This window comes from Pleurodeles waltl, chromosome 6 (genome assembly GCF_031143425.1).
Source record: "Pleurodeles waltl isolate 20211129_DDA chromosome 6, aPleWal1.hap1.20221129, whole genome shotgun sequence".
NCBI lineage: Eukaryota > Metazoa > Chordata > Amphibia > Caudata > Salamandridae > Pleurodeles > Pleurodeles waltl.
The window spans coordinates 586,699,409-586,721,945 of NC_090445.1; the positions used below are offsets into that span (position 1 = coordinate 586,699,409).

At 48.0% G+C, this 22,537-nt stretch overlaps 1 protein-coding gene across 3 annotated transcripts in view; it reads right to left on the minus strand.

Annotated features, from left to right (window-relative positions):
- The window catches only part of BLTP3A (bridge-like lipid transfer protein family member 3A), a 286,049-nt gene that overhangs the window by 117,115 nt on the left and 146,397 nt on the right, over positions 1-22,537 (minus strand). For all 3 annotated transcript variants that reach the window (XM_069238827.1, XM_069238826.1, XM_069238825.1), the window contains exons 12-13: positions 18,704-18,845; positions 675-868 (exon numbers count right to left, since the gene is read on the minus strand). In XM_069238827.1, coding sequence (XP_069094928.1) covers positions 675-868; positions 18,704-18,845 — 336 coding nt within the window. The remainder of the gene's footprint in view (positions 1-674; positions 869-18,703; positions 18,846-22,537) is intronic.

Below are 22,537 nucleotides of genomic sequence, written 5' to 3' on the forward strand. Positions count from 1 at the left end.
GGTGCTAAAAGAATAGACCAGCTGGGTATCATCAGCATAAGATATCAGAGAGAGAGAGACCATAGGGTTCCACAATTTTAGCCAAGGGAGACATATAGATGTTAAAAAAAGTGGGGCTTAGAGAGGAGCCCTCAGGGACCCCATAGCTAAAGGATTGGATATCAGAAAAAAGACCTATCCAAAACCTGAAACAACCTACCTTCTAAGAAGGAAGAAAGCCAGTTAAAAATAGTACCTTCGAACCCCACTTGAGTAATTCTTTGAAGAAGGATTTTTATGATCGACTGTGCCACATGCAGCACTTAAGTCTAATAAAATAATTGCTGCATAAGCATGTTCTCAATCCCCACCTCCTCTGGTTGTTTTTGCATGTCAATCCCTTCCAGGGACCAATATGCTGGCTGCAGGCCAGTACCCTACTCTCATTAAAACCGAAGGTTTATTTTGGCTTGGGTTGAAGGCTCTGAGGGATACATATGCATTCAATACCAGAATTCAAAGGGGGGGGGGGCATCAATTTGTGTTTTACCACTGGGGAGGGGTTACATTTTGAAAACTTAAAATCCTGTCTACTTCTAATTAATAATACTCAACAAGACAATTCGTAACACTCCTCTCAAGCCTCATTCGAGAACAGGTGTTACACATAATTTGGTAATATAATGTGGTAATACCTTCAGTCCAGTGGTGTCAAGGCGCATGGCTACATGTTCATCGCTCTTCCCCAGGTCCTGCAGCTTGTAGATTTCTTTAAACTGCTGCAGGCTACGGTAAAGGTCCAGGCAGAAGATATTCAACCAAAGTAGACTGGTGGGATCCACTGTGAGTGTCAAGTTGTTCAGCTGCAGGTACAGGTTGGGGCTCGGCACTGCAGGGCAGGAGACCAGAAAGGCATACTTAGGAGAGATAGGCCAATTGGAGTAGAGGGAAAAAGTACCCGAAAGGAGCAAAGGAAGTAAAACACGCCAACTTGAGCAAGCTAAGATGAGGCTGCCCAACAGGGAAGGACAAAAAGGGCTCAGTGATAGAGTGCAGAGTCAATGGACAGGGTAACAAAAGGGATAGAGCAATGCGTGAAAAGAAGGTTGCCTGTGAGAAGGTGAAGGGAGAAGCAGGGTGAAGGAAAGGTAAAATCCTCAACAGGAGAGACCAGCAAAAAAAGTGTGGGAATGAAGAGTTGAGACTTATGGAGCCACACATGGGGACAGGCACAGAAAAAGCAAGAAGGAAAATGTTATTTACCTTGTAAGCATCTGTTTGCACCAATAGCACTGTAGATTCAAATGCTCTGTATACTCCTGCCATCTAGTGTTGGGCTCAGAGTTTTGTAAGTTATTTATCTTGGAAGAAGTCTTTTGAGTCATGCGGTATATGGGGACTCCTCACTTTGGGCCGCATTTAGAGTTTGGCGGACGGATTACTCTGTCACAGATTTGATGGATATCCGGTCCGCTGCATTTCAATTTCCATAGGCAATAACGGGATTATTATAAGCGGACAGGATATCCGTCATGTTTGTGATGGAGTAATCACATCCCAAAACTCTAAATCAAGCCTTTAGTTAGCAATTAACAAGGGCCCCAACTCCATGTTAGATTGTTTTGTTTGCACACCAGGTGAGAGTACATTTGAGTGGCGAGTAGCGAGAGAGTGGTACATTTGTATTACAAAATGAGCCTAAGTAGTAAAAAGACAAGATTTGTAAATAGAGCCACATGCTACTAGGGAGGAGAATAGGCGCATGGAAATCTGCAACACTATACACTACAAATTACAGGTTAAGTAACATTTTCCGTTTGCAGCATGTTGTTGCTGTAGATACACATACTTTGCATAGACTGAAGCAGTAACCTTCTACAAGTGGTGGCTAGCGTGTGGATGATGCAGAGGTCCTTAGGTCTGTTTGGCTACTATAGTTTGTTGTCCAGCGAGGATGTCCACAGAGTAGTGTTTGGTGAACATGCATGGGGTCGACACCAGGTGGCTGCTTTACAAAAGCCATCTAGGTGAATGTTCCTTAGGAAGGCCGTAGTTGCAGCTTTCTTCTGTGTAATGTGCCCTGGGTGTAACGGGGAGGAGGGCTCTTTTGGCTTTTTTATAGCAGGTTGTACCACAGTGAGACTGAGATGTGTTTTCCAGCCAACCTGAGGTAATGGCAACATGCGGGACAGGGTCTAGAAAAGACTAATAGATTGTTTCTCTTCTCTCACTGCAGAGAGCCATCTATGCTGACAGTTACCAACACTTGGCCCTCCAACACACCCTCTGCTTGAGACCATTATGCAGAAAGGAACTGTTGCAACGGGTGCTTGTGCAGGCAGGCATTGGGCCTGTGCAAGTACATGGGGCCATCATGCTGAGGAGGCACACAACAATTCTGACTGTAAGGTAACATTTTGGCTGAAAAACAGGCATTAGCTGTTGAAAAACAGAGATCCTTTGCTGTCTGGGATAGTTATGCCGATGACTCAGTTTATTGTTGACCCCAGGACAGGTTGTATCGGCAAGGATAACAAATGGGACTTGATGGCTTTAATGGTGAACCTGAGGCTGTGGAGGAGGCAGATGGTAGCCAGGGTGTGAGTTAAGAACTGTTATGCTATGTTATAAGCATTTATACAGCGCACGTATACCGAGCTAGAAGTACAAGTTACTTACCTTCGGTAACAAAATATCTGGTAGAGACATATTCTAGTTGCAGATGCCTTACCTTAGAATTTTCCCCCAGGCGTCAGACTGGATCAGGATGTTTTTCTTCGAGCAATACCCTTGCGCGTCGGTAGGTGGCGTCGGTCGACTCTGCAGGCGTCGTCGTCGCTGTGATCACGTCGGGAGTAGTACATAGATGCCGCCCTCGTGCAGTGACGTCAGTTTCTTTTAACAACTTTCCACGCCAGAGCGCAGAGGCGCTAAGAACACTGAGATTGGTGCACCAGAGCTAAGGACCTGAAAGGGGGAATCCCCGTCCCTAGAAATCCGTTCGCAAGCGGGGAGGATGGGTGGGCGGTAAGGAATCTGCGACTAGAATATGTCTCTACCAGATATTTCGTTACCGAAGGTAAGTAACTTGTACATCTGATAGAGACTTCTAGTTGCAGATTTCTTAACTTACAGTAGATACCCAAGCAATGCCATCCTTGCTGGTGGGCTGCGAACCAAGATCATATAAGTCCTGCAGGACCGAACGACCAAAGTAGCCGTCTCGATGGACCGGACTATCCAGGCAGTAATGCTTAGCAAACGTGTGCAGTGATGCCTATGTAGCTGCCTGACAGATATCCAGGACAGGAACTCCGCGTGCTAATGCAGTGGAAGCCGCAGTTGCTCTGGTGGAATGAGCATGCAAGCCTTCAGGAGGTTGCTTTTTAGCCAAAGCGTAGCACATTTTGATGCAAAGAAGCACCCATCGAGAGATGGTACGCTTTTGCACCGCCTTCCCTTTCTTCGCACCCACCTAGCCTACAAAGAGTTGATCGTCCACCCGGAAATCTTTAGTACGATTGAGGTAGAACACCAACACTCTTTTTGGGTCCAGACGGTGGAGTCTTTCTTCCTCATGGGAAGGATGTGGGGGTGCGTAGAAGGTAGGCAAAGTGATGGACTGGCCTACATGAAATGGTGTAATCACCTTAGGAAGGAAGGAAGCTCTAGTGCGTAACACCACTTTGTCAGGGTGTACAGACAAGTATGGAGGCTTTGAATCAGGGCCTGAAGCTCACTCACACTGCGAGCAGAGGTGATAGCGACCAGAAAGACAGATTTGAATGTGAGGAACCGCAAGGGACAATTATGCATTGGCTCAAAGGGGGTACACATCAAATAAGTAAGTACAAGATTAAGATCCCAATGAGGCATGATAAATGAAGTGGGAGGAAATAAGTGGGTGAGCCCTTTTAAGAGCCTACTCACAATAGGAGATTTAAAGAGTGAGGGCTGATCAGGTAGCCTAAGAAAGGCGGCAATGGCAGACAAATACCCTTTAAGGGTGCCCAAAGCAGAGCCCTGCTGAGCTAAAGAAAGAATGAACAGAAGAACCTCTGACAGAGGGACAGAAAGGGGATCAACAGATTTGTTGGTACACCATGCCACAAATTTATTCCAATGACAGGCGTATACAGTTTTAGTCGATGGACGCCTGGCTGCCAAGATAACATTGCAGACTTCGGGTGGCAGGGCAAATGCCGTCAACTGTTGCTGCTCAATCTCCACGCATGAAGACGGAGGTTGGACAGGTTCGGGTGGAGAACCGTCCCCTGCTGCTGCAACAGACGATCCGCCTGAAGAGGCAGTCTGAGTGGAGGATCGATGGACATGCTCAATAGCTCTGGATACCACACTCTTTGAGCCCAGTCCTGAACCACCAAGATAACTTGGGCCCGGTCGTACTTGATTTTCTTGAGAACTCTGGGCAGAAGAGGGATAGGCAGGAAGGCGTAAAGAAGGCCAGAGCTCCACTCGAGACGAAAAGCGTCTCCGATCGAGTGCCACCTTGGAAACTCCAATGCGCAAAACAACTGACATTGAGCGTTCTCTGTAGAGGCGAACAGATCTAACCAAGGCTCTTCCCACTTGAGAAAGAGACCTTGCGCCACCTCCGGATGGAGACACAATTCATGATCGACTGTGCATCGGCGGCTGAGTTCATCTGCTCTGGCGTTGAGAGCCCGCCAGATGTTGAACCATCAGGGTAATGCCCTGATGTTGAACCATCAGGGTGATGCCCTGATGTTCCAGCCATGTCCAGAGGCGTAGTGCCTCCCGACAAAGGGTCCAGGACCCTACCCCACCTTGTTTGTTGGAGTACCACATGGCGGTAGTGTTGTCTGTGATCACCTGCACCACTTTCCCTTTGAGAGAGGGAAGGAATGCTTTCAATGTGAGGCTGATCGCCTGGAGCTCCAGCATATTTATGTGGAGCCCCAACTCTGCCGGAGACCAGAGGCCTCTGATCTCCGCCTCTCCCATGTGGCCGCCCCAACCCAGAAGTGACATATCTGTCACTATAGAGAGATCTGGTTGGGGTAGGTAGAGGGATCTGCCGTTGACCCAATTTGGATTCGAAAGCCACCACTGCAGGTCTTTCGCAGTCCCCTCCGAGATCTGGACCATGTCAGAGAGATTTCCCAGATGCTGCGCCCACTGGACCTTTAGGTCCCACTGCAGCTGCAGAGCCCGCATATGCCACCTGGCATGTGTTACTAGCAGGAAGCAGGAGGGCATGAGGTCCAGCAGCCTCAGAGTCAGTCTCACCGAAACCCAAGACCGAGGCTGAAAGATCGAAATCGTTGCCTGAATGTCTTGGACTCGCTTGTCAGGAGGATAAGCCCGAAATTGCACTGTATCTAGAACAGCTCCAATGAAAGAGAGCGTCTGAGAGGAAGTCAGATGTGACTTTGGCACATTTATAGTGAACCCAAGCTCACGCAGGAGGTTCGCCATAGTCTGAAGGTGGGAGACGACTGTCTGGGGCGAAGGCGCCTTCAACAGCCAGTCTTCGAGGTAGGGGAAGACTGATACCACTAACCTGCACAGATGAGCTGCAACCACCGCCATCACTTTCGTGAATACCCGAGGGGCGCTGGTAAGGCCGAAAGGGAGCACGCTAAACTGAAAGTGCTCGTGACCTACCACAAATCGTAGGTAACGTCTGTGGGCAGGCAGGATGGGGATTTGGAAATAAGCGGCCTGCAAGTCCAACGCTACCACCCAGTCTCCAGGGTCTAAGGCAGACAGAACCTGAGCCAGGGTGAGCATTTTGAATTTCTCCTTCTTAGGAAGTAGTTCAGGTCCCGAAGGTCTAGGATAGGACGTAAGCCCTTGTCCTTCTTTGGTACCAGAAAGTAGTAGGAATAACAACCACGACCTACTTCTGGCACAGGGACCCTTTCTATAGCTCCCCTGGCCAAGAGAGCTGCGACTGCTTGGCGGAGAAGCACCAAATGATCCTCTGGAAGATGATGGAAGGATGGTGGCATGTGTGACGGTGCAGTTTCGAAAGGGAGAGAGTAGCCCTTCCGAATGATCTTCAAAACCCACCCGTCCGTGGTGATATGTTCCCAGTGGGGCAGGTGATGACGGATCCTGCCACCAACTGGGTGTGAGTGAGGGGACGGACTAGGAGGGTTTGGAGACTGCAGCGGAGGCAGAGGTGGACTGGACAGACCTCTGGTTCCCTGTCCCACAGAAACGTGGGATTCCGCGTCCTCGGCAACGCATAGGCTGGCCAGCGTGCGTGGCACGGTTGCTGGGTTGAGGATGCGACAGGGCTCCCCTTTCGTGTCCACGAAAGGGCCAAAAAGCGGACTGTGGTGGGCGAGTGGTGGAGGAAAGACCAAAGGACCGAGTCGTAGCCCGGGAATCCTTGAATCTCTCCAAGGCCGAGTACGCTTTGTCTCCGAAGAGACAGGTGCCATCAAAGGGCATGTCCATGAGTGACTGTTGGACATCCCCGAGAAGCCAGAAGTGCGTAACCAGGCGTGGCGCCGTACGGCGACTGTCGCTGCAACTGATCTGCCAAGAGAGTCGATCGTATCCAGCTCACAACGGATAGTGAACTTTGCAAAGTCTCTCCCATCTTTCACTGCTTGGGAGACGATAGCACAGGCCTCCTCTGGTATCTGCAGCAGGACTTGTGCAACCGTATCCCGCAGGGAGTGGGTATAACGGCCCAAAAGACATGAGGTGTTCACAGACTGCAGTGTGAGGCTGGAGTAAGAAAACAACTTCTCGCCAATTTGTTCCAGTCTTTTGAATTCTTTATCTGGGGGTGTGGAAGGGAACGCGCCCGAAGAAGAGGAAGCCTGGATAACAAGACTCTCAGGCGTGGGGTGTTGGGACAGGAATTTTGGGTCGTTCGGTGCGGGCCGATGGCGGCGAGCGATAGTCCTGTTCACAGGAGCCCGTGTTGGGTTTGGACCATGTACCCAAAAGGACATCGGTGAGGGTCTCATTGAATTGTAGAAGGGGTTCTGAAGTAGAAGCCCCAGACTGAAGCACCTCCGTCAGGAGATTAGACCTGACTTCCACAGTAGGTAGCTCAAGGCCGAGGACCTCACCTGCCCTACTGACCACCATACTGTAAGTCGCTCCCTCCGCCGTAGCCACGGTAGGAGGAGACAGCATGCCAGCGTCAGGAGAAGTATCCAGACCACTGGCTTCGCCCAACTCCTGTGCCCAGTCCAAAGCAGGGTCATCCTGGTATTCATAAGGGTCCAGGCACCCCTCCAATTCCTCCCCGTATTCGTACCCATTGGAAAAAGGGTCCGAATCTGACCTCGGGCGAATAGACCCCACCGAAGCCGATGTCGGCCGACGCCGCTCCGACTCCTAGTCGTCGGGGATAAGAATTGGGTCGACATCGATAATGGGCACTACCGACGTCAGGAGCGCCGATAATCGACCCAGTGCCCAGGAAGGTCTCGAAGGTGTGACCGGCGTCAGTGCGGATCCGCGCATTGATCCGGAGGTGACCTCAGTGGCCGGGGCCAAAGCCACCGGTGTGGAACCCGAAGGCCCCTCAGCCAAACCCATTGGGCCCGAAGGCACCGTATCGTGGTCGGCCCACCGAAAGATGAGGCGCATGGGCTCGTAAAACTCCTTTAGTTGGGCAGGGGTCACTCTGGTTCCGGGAAACTCGGGGAGGAGCTGAGTCGACCCAGATGCTGGCTCCAAGGATGGAGGCCTAGTGCGTGGACGCTCATCCCGCGTCGCGTCGGCCGAGCGACGGGGTGAAGTCGGAGAGCGATGGGACTTCCTCGACTTCTTCTGCTTACTTTGACCCGAGGATTTTGAAGAAGACGAGTGGTGATGACCCCGCGACCGATCTCGAGACCTTCCTCTCGAGCAAGACCAGGACCTACGCGGAGTCGAGTGCCGGGCCGCCATTAGCTTTAGAGACCGCTCCATCAAAGCTTTCGGGTGCATGGCCCGACACTCAGAGCACGACTTCGGGTTGCGGTCGCGCTCGAGGCACCACAGAAACACGATGAGAACCAGTCACCGACATCGTTCGATGGCAGTCCTCACAAGGCTTGAACCCGGTCTTCGGGGACATCTCGACGCACCAAAGTCGTACACAAAATCTTCGACAAAACAGTCGAATTCGGCCAAAAAATAGCCAGGGTAGCTTTCTCAAGATCAGCGCGTGGCGCGGAAAGAAAAGAACTGATGTCACTGTGCGAGGGCGGTGTCTATGTACTACTCCCAACATAATCAAGACGCCTACGGAGTCGACCGACGCCACCTACGAACGCGCAAGGGTACTGCTCGAAGAAAAATCTCCGGATCCAGTCTGACGCCTTGGGGAAAATTCTAAAGTAAGGAATCTGCAACTAGAAGTCTCTATCAGATAAACAAAAGCATAGCACACTCCATACAGTTTTAGTCGTATGTATGCAAGGTGGGCGAGAAGGCAAATCAGGAAGAAAGCAGTAAACTCATTCAAGCCCCAATACCACACTAACAATCACTACCTCACCATTTAAGCCCCGTTTCCCCAGCCTGGGGTGCCAAATACAGCCAAAGACAAGATATGAAGTGCACAACAATGCTTTATAAAATGTCACCATAGGGAGACAGTTTCCAGTTTGTTGTTACCTCATGCATTACCTGGCATAACCAAACTGCGTGTGGCTCACAGAGATGGTGCATAATACTTTGAGAGACCGTGGGTAGGTGCACACCCAAAATTATTTCGACAGAATACTCAGGAAGTGCGACAAGTCTACCTCAGATGATTTGAATCGATGCTCCAGTGCGAAGGTTGTCTAGCCCATGGCTAGACTATCCCATAACTAAGAAATGTTTTTTTCTCAAAGTTGGTTATGTCTGTTTCCTCCACAAAGCATGGAAAGATTATATCGCTGTGACCTGGGCCAGGGTGAACTGCGTGCCTCTCTGAGATAGCTAAGACTTTTCCCTTGTGATTGGCGAGCCCAAAAAACACCATTCCCAGTTCTCTGGGGATCCACACTGCAAACATATTGCACCGAGGTTTGCTTGTGCTCTTGATCAGCCAATCTTCCAGGAAGGGGAAGATGCGGTTGCCGAACTTACTTAAATGTGCAGAGACTACTGCTAGGCATTTGATGCAGATCTTTAGGGTGGTGGACAAACTGAATAACAGTACTTTGAACTGATAATGACAGCCACTTACCCCAAAATGCAAGTAGCATCGGTGAGTGGGATGGACTGTAATATGTAAGTAGGTGTCCATGAGATGTAACTCCATCATAAAATCTCCTCTTGCAGCAGTGAGATGACATCCTATAAGGTTACCATGTGAAAGTGTTTGGACAGGATGTACCTGTTGGGATCTCTGAGTTCCAGGAAGGGCCTGAGGAAACCATTTTTCTTCAGGAAAAGGAAGTAAACCCTTTTGCCCTAGTGATGGGAGGGGAGTGAGAGGGAGGGGGCACTGGTTCTCTAGCACCTTTTTGAAGGAGCATTTGGACCTCTTCTGAGGTTAGTTGGGATGCTGGGAGGAAAGTGTGAGAAGTTCTAGGCAGTAGCAATGGCGAACCACTGTTAATACCCATTTGTCGGATGTAATCTTGCCAGGGTGGGAGGGAATATAGCAGTCTCCCCTCAACAGGTGTTGTGTGATGGGGTGGAGGGAGGGTGGAAGAGGTGTAGGGAGTCAATACTAGGTAGCAGAGGCCCTTTTGCCTCCACCTCTGCTGTTACTGGCCCCGTAGGCACCCCTGCTGTAGTTTCATGGTGTGTACTGCTGGAAAGTCTGCAGCTGCTGTCACTAACAGGAAGAGTTAGGCTCAGGAGTCTCATGGTGTGCAATGCTGGTAAGCCTGCTGCCGTCACTGACGGGGAGAGTTAGGCTCGAGAGAGGTGGTTTTCAAACTGGCCCTTTACAGGTGCCTCCAAAAGGAGCATGTAGGGGTGGAAGCTTGGAGGGCACCTGTGCCTTGGCGGTGTCAGTGTCTTTTTTTTAAATCTTTTCTAGGATTTTGTTAACCCATCAAAGAACAGTTTGAGCATAGGCTGCTGAAGTTGAATTTAAATTCTGAAATATGGAGCAATGTGTGGCGCAAATTTAAGACACTAATATTGACATCCTGTGAAGTGATATCCCCAGCGCGCACCTGATGGTGGCATTTGAGATGGTTCTACCCTATACCACTAAACCATTCCCTTCTTTAAACTCATCAGGCATGTGTTTCATGAGATTATTCATCTCAGCCCTGTGTGCTCTGTCGTGCCTGAAGAGTAGGCCAACAGAGTTTCTCTAATAGATGATGGCTCCTCCTCCCTGCCACACTGAGTTTTTGCTCTCTTTATCAGACAGAGGAGCATCACCCGTGCCCTAAAATTTAGCACCGTTACCCACTGTATGACACTGAGAATCTGGGATGACCTGCCCTCTGAAGTACGTAGGGTTGCTAGACTTCAGCATCCCCTTAAGCACAGGCAAAAATATGTGTCTGCTCAGATTTGGATGAGGTTTTCAAAGGGAAATCATTGTTTTCATGAACAATGTACATATCCATTTTGTAGAAAGCATCAACCCTTTGAATGACCTCAGTCGTTATGTCATCTGGGGGTGATGACCTAGCTGGACAGTGATCCCCCGGGAGATCCATATCATAGTCATTTTATGGATCATCTGTGGGCACCGGTTCGAATCCTCTGTGAAGGGGGCTTCCTCGTCTGTATGTGAAGTGATTTCAACTCTGCAGTGATTAAGGAAGTAGTGGAGTGTGGGATCATGGAAGAGGAGGAAGAGGGGGAGGAGGCCCAAATGGGACAGGGCTTGTGCCCTATGGTTTGTGCGCCAAGGAAGGTTCCAAGGCAAGTTCCTCCTCAAAGATGGCTTTTGCTTGCAAGGCAAAGTCTCTACAGCCTCTAAAGTGCTTTGGGTTATACAGGACAACCCTTGTGGTCAGATGTGGAATCAGCTCCAAAGATCTGTACGTGTTGACCGATGCCAGGATGCAGTTGAGGGCTGAATATGCCTGCCTCGATTATAGGCCTTTAAAGGGGGCTGATGTCTTCATTCGAGGTCTGGAAGGCGTGAAGTTGTTGAGAGCCTGGAGGTGTTCATGCTCAGAGTCGGAGCCAATGGGGCAGATTGACTTTTGAATAGGCGATGGTTGGTGAAGCAGAAGGCCAAAGGGGCTTGCCTCTTCTATCAAGAAAATTGGTGAAAAAGTCCATGAAAATAACTTGGAATTCTCTAAGGGAGCAGGTTCCCACCACCCCCACTGGCACTTAGGAGATCATTCAGTTCAAGCGAGCATTCAATTCCAGTAGACCCGAACCAACATAGTTCCCTATTATGGATTACACCACCTTGGAGAACATTTTAAGCGTAGAAGTTGTAGTACCTGTACCTAACCTACTGACTACCTGCTTCTTTTCTTTTTGCTCATTGGAACGCCAACTGCTGCAGCTGTTTCTGTGAGATGCCCTCTGCTGCGGTCTGGCTAAACGTTCATTGGACACTCAGCGAGCTAATGTCTGATGCCTTGTGGACTGAAGTTCCTTGAAGTATGTTTAACACCTTTGGTAAACAGCTGACTTTTCATTCATTTTTTATAATTTAGTTTTCTTGATTTTTCATGATTCAGTCAAGTTTATTTTTTGGTTCTGACAGTGATTGATTTTTAATCCTGATTTTGCTGAGTCTTCAGTGGCAGAACCTTCCTTCATAGGTAGTTTTCTTAACTGTACCACATTTCCTGGTATTGGGATCACAGGTTTGAATTTATTTCTCATTGATTTTATTTTCTGGTTCATTTGTTGACTTGTATTGCTGTAATGGGTACAGTGAGTAGGAGTTTATCCCTTCTTTCAATAATTAATTTCATGAGGCACCAGTTTACATGCTATTTCCTCAACATGCTTTTCATTTTTCACTAGTAAATGTCTTGCTGTCTGTATGAATTCTAACTGTCCTGGTGATGACCCATAACGCGGCTAGGGTTGAAACGTTGTCGACATAAAGGGGGAATGAAACCTATGTGATTGTATCCATTGATGGACCGATAAATGCACAGACATTAAGGAACATCAATTGTCTAGTCTTTTGTTTACTTTGTTCGTTATTTTTTGTATACAATGTATTATTTGTATGTCACTAAGTGAACACTCATACGCACTGAGAACTTTTTGTACAGCAGTAAAATTTGAATACTTGTTTAGGTGTGTCTCTGCTTTATTAATTGCTTTTTGACATTTTCAGATTTCTCATGAATTGATTTTTGATGTTTGCAGAATTCTGTAAAAGAACAAGTTTCTTATTACATGGGACCATTGTTGTTTGTCTAGTATATGCCCCAGGTTCTAGGTGTTTCTAAAGGGCAGCCTCTATTTCTCAAATACATTCAGAAATCACATTACAACTGTTAATTAAAACAAGGAGGGCTGATCAGTCAACAGTAAGAAGGCCGTGAAGGTCAAAAGACAACACTTAACTGTACCTAGAGCAAGGCCTTGCTGGGCACGAGACAGAAAAAATACAAAAAAATCAATTTGGCATGGCGTGGGGGTCAACCTGGTGAGTATTGTCCACAAATTTATCCAAGTGACAGGTGCACACCATTTTCGTCGAGGGACCTGCTGAGATGACATCAACCACTTCCAGGGGGAGATGAGGGGAGTAAAGCTGTCGCCACTCAATCTCCATGCATGAAGGTGGAGTTTGCCAAGGCCAAAGTGCAGAACTCCACCCTGTTGCTGCAACAGCAGGCCCTCCTGGAGAGGCAGCCTGATCGGAGGACATATACTCAAGCCCAGATGTTCTGGAAACCAACTGTGCCCAAACCAAAGTCACAAGGATGACTTCAGCCCTGTCTGACCTGATCTTCTTGAGGACTCGAGGCAGAAGTGGTATCAACAGAAAAGCATACAGGAGGGCCAGAGTTCCACCCGAGGCAGAGCCCGTCTCCACACAAGAGATTCCTTGAAAACTCCAACGCACAGAAGTGTGCATTCTTGGTAGTGGCAAATAGATCTAGTAAAGATTTTCCCAACCTGTGGAAGAGACCTTGCGCAACCTCTGGGTGTAACTGCCACTTGTGAACTACTAGGCGCTGACCACTCAGTTTGTCCATCTAGACGTTGAGGGAGTCTGCCAGTTGATTCTCCACCAGAAAAATACAGTGGTGGTCCAGCTATTAACTGAGGCTCAAGGCATCCTGGCACAAATGTCTGTGACCCCACCCAGTCCTGATTGCTGCAGTATCACACGGTGCTGATGCTGTCCATGAGCAACTCTATCATCCTCCACCTGATGGACGGCAGGAAGGCTTTCAGCACTAAGTGGATGACCCTCAGCTCCAGAAGATTGATATGGAGCAGGGACTCCGCTGGTGCCTCTGATCTCCCCCCTCCCATGTGGCTGCCCAACAGCCCAGAAGCGCCGCATTGGTCACCAATGTCAGCTCTGGGTGGGGAAGGGAGAGGGGTCTGCTGCTGACAGTCATTTCTGCAGATTGTTTGCAGTCTCCTCCAAAGTCTGAATGTGGTCAAGGAGGTCTCCTTCATTTTGTGCCCACTGTGACTTCAGATCTCACTGCATAGCCTGCATTTTCGACATGGTGTGCTCGATCAGCAGGATGCAGGAAGCCATCAGTCCCAGCAGCCTTGGAGTTGAGCTAACTGAAACTAAGGACCTAGGCTGAAAGATCTGAATCAAAGCCTGAATGTGCTGGATTCTTTCACCAGTGGAAAGTTAGAAAATCAGAACCTATGGAGAATGGTTCCAATGAAGTGGACTGACTGAGAAAGTCTCAAGTGTAAATTTGGCATGTTGAAAGAGAACCCCAAAGATGACAGGAGGTTTGTTGTAGTCTGGAGGTGGTTGATGACTACTTGGGGCTAGCCAACCTTCAACAGTCAATCATTGAGGGAGGGGACGACTGTCATCCCTGAACTCCGAAGATGTGATACCACCACCACTATCGCTTCTGCGAAGCCCTGAGGGGCACTGGTGAGACCAAAGGGGGGCACAACAAACGGAATACACTCCTGTTCCACCACGAACTCCAGGTAGTCCTGATGGGCTCACAGGATGAGAATATAGAAACAGGCGTCCTGCAAATTCAACATCACCATCCAGCCTCCCAGTAGTTGACAAAGAAGACCTGGGCTAGGTTAAGCATTTTGAACTTCTCTTTCCAGTGGAAGGCATTGAAAGGGTGCAGGTTTAGAACAGGCTTAAGAGCTCCATCCTTCTTGGGCTGCAGCAAGTAGCTGGAATAACCACACCCTACTTCTGGCACCAGCAGCCTCTCGACTTTGCTTTGCCCAAAAGGGATTAAACTTCCTGCTGCAAAATGGAGACATGGTCCTCCGTCAGTCGCTGGGTGACAGTGGTAGGTGCAGCAGGGAAGAAAGGAAAGGTAGGGCATAACCTTTGCAGACAATTTAAAGATCCCACCTGTCTGATGTGATCTGTTTACAACAGGATAGAACTGTTTGATTCTGCTTTCGTCTGGATGGCTGTGACCCTGTAAGGGTACACTAAAGAGGTTTGGATGGTGGGGCTGTGGGAGAAGGGTGTCAGACTGAGCGGCACGCCGACCTTTGCCTCAGGGCACCACTGCCTCTCTTGCGAAACTGCTGGGCTCCTTGCTGGGACAGGCTGGCAGTAAGGAATGATTTTTTCCGAAGCCATGACAGAAACACTGATATTCCTGCTGGCGAGGCCCCAAAAGCAAGCGGAGCCCTACTCTCCATAAAACGTTCAAGGACAGAATCAGCCCAGTGCTCTAACAAGTGAGTCCCATTTAATGGCAACACCATCAGGGAGGACTGAACATCACCTGGGGACCCAGAAGATGGCAGCCATGCATGATGACGACTGGCAGCACTATTGCCAACAGCACATCCAACAGAGTAGATGGTCCACACTAAATTGTGAACGTGGCTGCATCATGACCATTCTAAATGACCACTGACAGAACAGGATGAAGATTTTCAGGAACACCTGGGAGGACTTGCACCACAAAATGCAGTGTAGTGGCGCTGTAAACAGGATGCATTAATGGACAGCAGGGCCAACCTGGCTGACGAGAAGAGGTGGTTACTGAATGTCTCCACTCGCTTTGATTCCCTGTCAGGCGAAGTAGTATGAAAATTGTTGGCGTTGGTCTGCATTGTGGACAGCGCTGCAACAAATACGCTGGGTAACCTGGAGCAGGGCGATGGCGTTTGGCAATTTGTCATTTAAAAAGATGGCCGGTAAAATGCTTTGCTTAAACTCTAGTAGGGTATCAGCCAAGGCCTCATTAAAACGTAGGAGAGGCTCAGAAGAAGCTTGGCCAGGTTGAAGGACTTCCATCAGGACTGTTTTTTTTTTTTTCACCTCCATCACGGGGAGGTGGAGGTCAAGGACTCTGGCATAACCATGGTGTAAGACAGATTCTTCCATGGCTGGGCCAGGAGGCGAGAAAAGGGCTTATTCTGGGGAAGTGACCAGCACACTAGCACCTTACAAGTCCACATACTGTCATCAGCAAAGGGCTGAACGAACTCATCACCCTGGTCATAATCATTATCAGAGTTTGTTCCAAAAAGACCACAAAGCCAGCAACGGACGCGGAGTCGACCTACACCACCAAGGGTACTGCTCCAAGAAAAATCTCTGGATCCAGACTGACGTCTAGGGGAAATTTTAAGGTAAGGAATCTGCAACTAGAAGTCTCCATTAGAAAGAGAATGTAAAGAGTGTTGTCTGCCTGGTGGTAAGTAGAGGGTAGAAACCTCGACCAGATTTGATGAAGATGGTCGAATTCGGACTAGCATAGGAAAGGACAATCAGGGCCACCTCTTCTGTTAGCGAAGTTGATGTACCGGGGCTCAGACTGAGAACGGGCGTTGATACTGGAACCAAGGGCAGAAGCGGCTCAGAGGGTCCAGCTGGCGCTAAGAGCGAATCCACAGGCTGTAACCTAGGCAGTAGGTATGTTGACTCTGTGGGCCGAAAGGTACGCCAGAGGAAGCGAGATCCAAAAACTGGAGCACAGCTGAACAAAACTCTTCGATCTGGGGCAGTGCGGCTGAAGGCTCTGAAAAGTCATGTTGTACCAGAACTAGCTGCAAAATCATCTTCAAAGTTAGCTGACTTCGGAGTGGGGACAGACCCACTGCCACCGCCCAGGCGCTTTATCAAGTGGTGGAAATGGCATGAAGGAGCGGAACTCCGCTTTGACTACTTATGTTTCTTGTGCTTACCTGAGGATTTGAAAGGTGAGCAAGAGTGGTCTTGAGAGCAGCTCTGTCGACTCCAGGAGCTGGACTGTGAACGAGCATTAGACTTAGAACAGGACTTGGAGTGGTCCTGGCACTGCATCTTCTTATGCTTGCCGTTTTAACGTTTCGCCTTGTGTTCCCGGATTGCCGTCACGTTCATAGACGCACAGTCTCTGCAGGCTTTGGACTCATGGCTCAACCCAACACCCCAGGCAAACATCAAGGGGATTAGTTACAGATATCTGCTTGTGACAGTCCATACAGTGCTTAAAACCTGTTATCTTAAGGTCTGACATCCCCTTGCACTCTGTTAAAAAAAATTGAAGGGAAAAAAAAATCCACAAAAAGCAGTCTTTTAGAGACGACAGAAGCTCTGAATGTGTATTTACAGGTGCAGAAAGAAAAGAACCAACATAAGCACGCAGAAGTGGCACCTTTGAGGCCCCGAATGTCACCTTTCAGAGCAAATTGGCATCAATGCAGAACCGCACGGAGCCACCTTCCATGGTGCAGAAGTCCTATAAAAAAACTTTTCCGGGTCAGTTTGATCCCTGGTGAATATTCAAAAGGTGAGAAGTCTATGGAAAGAAGTCTCTATCAGAAGAAATGCACTGAACCTTGAGCCCTGGCTGTGTACATCCAAACACAATCGTGGAAAAAAAACAACCTAACACAAAGTGAGTGCCCATTCGCATTGCCAACTAACAGAGGAGTCACTATATACCTCGTGACTCAAAAGGCTTTTTACAAGAAAAAAACTTGCAAACATTCAAACACAACAACAGACAGCAGAATTAAGCAGATTGCATGTATGTACCTCAACACAAGCTACAAACATACACTAGAACAGTAGTTCTCACATTTTTTAGGACCATGGCCCACTTTTTTTAACGATAAACGTTTGAGACCCACCTAACTTTAATAGACACAAGGAGGGGTTATTTTTAAAGCAACTACGTGTGGTAGCACACTCGTTTACAGACAGCAACTTCCCTACAGATGTGGCCACTAACTTTAGACAGACATAGAGCCTGATTCAGATGTTGGCGGAGGGGAATACGGAGTCACAAGTGTGACGGATATCCCGTTTGCCATATCATGTTTCCATGAAATTTTATGGAGATCATATTATGGCGGACAGGAAATCTGTCACATTTGTGATGGAGTATTCCCGCTGCCAAGACCTAAATCAGGCCCATACTGTTTTACTGATAAAACTATATATCGCAAAAATGATATTTTGTGGAAAATGGGTTTCTGTGCATATTTATCATTTGTGCATCACCAAGTGTCTTGATTTATTTTCTTCCTATTAAATTCTGTGTCCAGTACACTTTAGAATTACAAACAAATGTACTGTTGAATTAATACAGTTCATTTACCGGCATCTACATTTTGTTGTGTGTTGCATACAAACAACATCACACTACCTGTACTCCAGCAAGATTGTCATATAACCCACTTTAAAAACTCCAATCACTTTGCAGTTGGAGAAAGAACGGTAAACACCAATCTCACAAGCACCAATTTGTTAGAAGACATATAGGCCATCATTAGGACTTCGAAGGACGGTTTCCACTGTCCGCCGAAGTCCTGATGGGCAGGAGGCCACCAGTGAGGCCGCCTCCACTCTGGCACTATGATGAGTTCCCCACTGGGTCAGGGGGCAGAAACGGTGTTTCTGACGGGGAACAGCCTATAACATTGATGCCGGCTCATGTCTGAGCCAGTGGCAATGATGCAGTGGGTAGAGTGCAGCAGCACCTGTTGCGCTTTTAAAAGCACGACGGAGCTGGCCGTGAGGGCCCGTGCACCCAATCTCAGCCAACCTTTACATGGCGGGGCTACCGCCATGTAATCGCCGGTGGAGAAGGGACTTGTAATCCCCACTGCAGCGCTGCAAGCTGGATTAGGACTACCAGCACCTCCTGTGGTGGAAAACTGGCAGTGCTGGTGGACCGACCGTGGCGCAACCGCCACGGTCGTAATGAGGCAGTCGGACTGCCACATTGACGGCAGTCCGACTGCCACCACGGCCCTGGCAGTCTTAAGACTGCCAGGTTCGTAATGAGGGCCATAGCCTTTCATTTGACCCCGGTTGTTGAAGCACCAAATGTGAAAGTTAAACACAGAATTTAGAGCCATCTTTATTTATTGCTTGGACTTTCATGACCCACCAAAAATTGGTTTGGGAAACTATGCACTAGAGGCTTAAAATGCATTAGTAATATATTAGTTAAAACAGAAAATCAGAGCTGAAACAAGAGATTGGCGTAAAAAAAGCAGAAGAGTAAGAGACAAAGCAGTAAAAGAAGCAACAGATGTTCTGTGAAAGGGGGAGTAAAGTACTAAATTGTCAAAGAAGAAAAGGAGGAAAGAAAGGACAGCTAGAGGAAGAAGAGACAAAAGACTAAGTAACATTGTGAGATCACAATTCTCCCATATTATATTGAAGCCTGGAAGACACAGCCAGCCAGCATACCACTACCATTACCTGGGAAGCCATGACTGTCAGGAAAGTAATACTCTGTGAATTGCAGATGTATGGCATAGACCCGCTCTGGTAATTTCTGATATTTCTTGTTACACGACAGTAGGGGAACAGGCTTCTTGGTACGCTGTGCTGCTGAGGAAACCTGAACACAAACATGAACAGAAGATGTGTATGCCTGACTGCAGAACTGCACGCATGTAAGTAGGTATATATATATATATATATATATATATATATATATATATATATATATAATGATATGCAAATGCTCTTCTAAAGAGTACTAAAATCAATGAATACATAATGCAATATGAAAAATACATAACAAGTAGCATATCTAACATGGTCCTATATAACCATCTTGGGATTCAAGTTACATTTATGAACCACTCCGCTATAAATGTCACCAGCAACCCTCAATGACAATATAGACCCATTTTACACAATTACCCGGTTATGTATTATAATACACACTCTCTCTCCCCCCTCTCCCTCCCTATCACCCCCAGGAAGGTCACATGTGATTTACAAGAGCTTTAACCTGCAAAATTTAAGTTACAGGTAAATAGCTAGTTTCTTTTTCAGCATGCAAAAGCGTTCTGGAGCAGGGGTGAAGTGGAGAGTGCTAGATAGCTGTAAATAGATGCCTTACCACTTCCTGTTTCACTTTTGTCACTTTTTGAGTGTAAATCCACAAAGCAGCATTTGGGGAACATGCGTACTGACGACATTGTGGCTTCCATATATACATTATTCAAGAGGCACTGACAATGTATGCTAGAGTAGCACCGTTCGTCACTGTAAGATAAGTTTTTGGCTTCCCTTCTAATGTGTAGCTTGCTAGTGAGTAACCTAATTGTATGGTCAATTAAGCATTTTGCTACAGTTCTTTGTGACAGGCAACTCTCTGCCTTGTGCAACACTGAACTCATCTGTCTTAGGGTCTCATTCTCCTGTCTGTAGTACATAACAGCCCTCATGACATTTAGTGTGTGGAGTGCTCTTTCTGAATGAGTCTTTAACTGTTGCAAAACATAACTAGTTGAACAGATTGGTTGACATGAAAATGTTACGTTAAGGACAAAGTGCAGGTTGGACCTAATCACGACCTTGTCTTTTTTTGAAGATATGGTTCTGGGATAGTCTTAGTTCCTACATACCCCACAAAGCATTGACTGTCCACCCCTTTTTTTTTTTTTTGGGGGGGGGGGGGGGGGGAATCTTTTTTTACTGATTTTATTAAAAAAAAAAAAAAAACAATGAACCAGGCAGTACAAATGATCCGTGACAGCTGCAAATTAGCAATCATATGCATAATCAACAGAGAGAAGGTTGTAGTCCAAAGTGGTCCCACCATTTCCCCCAGATCTTTCGGTGTTTGTGTTGGCAACCCCCACTGAGTAGATGGGCTCCTCCATCTTAGCGCAACAGTCAATGGCCCTACGCCTAGCCTCTATTGAAGGAGTAAGACGGAGCACAGAAGGTAGGTAGGGTGATGTTCTAGCCTACCTGGAACAGAGTTACAAACTTCTGAAGAATATTGCATGTGTCCGGAGGACCAGCTTGTCTGGGTAGAAGGTGGTGTAGGGAGGGTATGCTGAGAGTGCCTGTAACTAGCTGACTGTCCTAGACGGTGTACTGGCCACTACAAAGGCAGTTTTGATGGTCAGCAGCCTAAGAGGACAATTGTGCAGCGGCTCATGGGAGCATATATCAAGAAGGTGAAAGCAAGATTTAGGGCCCGGTGGAGGGGTTACTCTGTCACAATGGTGACGGATATCCCATCTGCTGAAATATAAATCCCATAGGACGTAATGGGATATATATTTCGGCGGCCGGGCTATCCGTCACTGCTGTGATGGAGTAACCCCCTCCGCCAAACTCAAAATCAGGGCCATAGATCCCACAGGAGCATGATAAATGGGGCAGGGGAAACGTGCTGTAAGCCTGTAAGAAATCTCGCCACAACAGGTGACTTGAATCAAAAAGGTTGGTCTGGCAACTGCAAAAATGCCGAAATTGCTGACAGATAACCTTTAACTGTGTCCAGACCAGAACCCTGATGGGACAACGATACAGCAACGGCTTAGCAAGAGATGCAGAAGAGGGTCGATGTTGTGAGAATCACACCATCTCACAAATGTACCTGAACAGCAGGCGTATACTGACTTTGGTGGAGGGACGCCTGGCTGCTAGAAAAACATCACAGACTGCAGGAAGAAGGGTGAAAGTTGTCCACTGTCGCCATTCAATCTCCATGCATGAAGGTAAAGGGTGTACAGGTTTGGTGCAGAACCCTCCCCTGCTGCTGTGACAGAAGCTCAGGGTACCAGACTCTCCGTGCCAAATACAGAGCCACAAGAATAACTTATGCATGGTCTTTCTTGATCTTCTTGAGAACTCTGGGCAGGACTGGTATAGGCATAAAGGCGTACAGGAGCCAAAGCTCCATTCTAGACGAAAGTCATCTCTCAGCAAAAGTTGCCTTGGAAACTTCAGCACGTAAACCTTCGGACATTGTGCATTCTCGGCATGGCGAACAGATCTAACCAAGACACTCCCCACTGCTGAAAGAGGCTTTGTATCACCCCTGGGTGGGGATGCTGTAGGAAGCTGGTATGTATATACTACCTCAAAGTGAGAGATAGGGGGCACAGAGCCCAGAGGTTCCCAAAGAGGCTTAACAGAGGCAATAATAGATAATACTAATGCTCTATTTGTGGTAGTGTGGTCGAGCAGTTAGGCTTCTCCGAGGGCAGTATTAAGCATTTGTTGTACACACAAGCAATAAATGAGAACACACACTCAGTGACTTAACTCCAGGCCAATAGGTATTTATATATAAACAAATATTATTTTCTTCATTTATTTTAGAACCACAAGATTCAAATTGCATTTAAGTACATTAAATATACGGTACTTTGCATAGGCATAACTAGCACTATGTACACAGTTTGTCATAAAATGGCAATAATCTATTTTAAAAGTGCAATCGGTGCAAAATTCAACAGTTCTTGGGGGAGTAAAGTACATTTAGGTTAATGTGCTAAGTAAAGCACTTACAAGTTCAGTCTCCGTTGCATAGGTAGCCCACCATTGGGGGTTAAAGTCATCCCAAAACACTCAGCACCAGCAACACAGGGCTGGTCAGGTGCAGAGGTCAAAGAGGAGCCAAAATAACATGGGCACCTATGGAGACAGGGGGTGCTCCGGTTCCTGTCTGCTGGCAGGTAGGTACCTTTGACCTCGGGGAGCAGACCAGGGGAGTTTAGTAGTGCACTGGTGGAGGAGGGCAAGTAGGCACACGAAACACACCCTCAGCGGCACAGGGGCGGCCGGGTGCAGTGGGCAAACAGGGCATCGGGTTTGTAATAGGTTTCAATAAAGGGACCCGGGGTCACTCGGACGTTGCAGGCAGTGCACAGGGGGGCTTCTCGGGCCAGTCACTGACTGGGCAAGGGTGAGGGCCGTCTGCTGGTCACTGCTGCACCTGTGGTCGGTTCTTCACGGGGTTGGGGTCTGCGGGTGCAGGGCTTCCTCCAGGCATCAGGTTTCTTCGTCCCGGGCAGTCGAGGTCAGAGGGGGTCGTCAGGATTCCCTCTGCAGGCGTCGTCGTGGGGGTGCACAGAGGTTAGCCCAGGTTGGACACGTCGTCAGAGTCGCCTGGGGATCCTCTCTGGGTCATTGGTTTCTCTGGACACGGGCCCGGGGCATTAGGTGCAAAGTGGTGGGGACTCAGCTTCTTGAGTGAGGTGAGAGTTCCTTTACAGATGGTTTCTTCTTGCTTGGTTAGACAGGTCCACTGTCCACAATAGCTTCTCGGTCCTTTGTAGT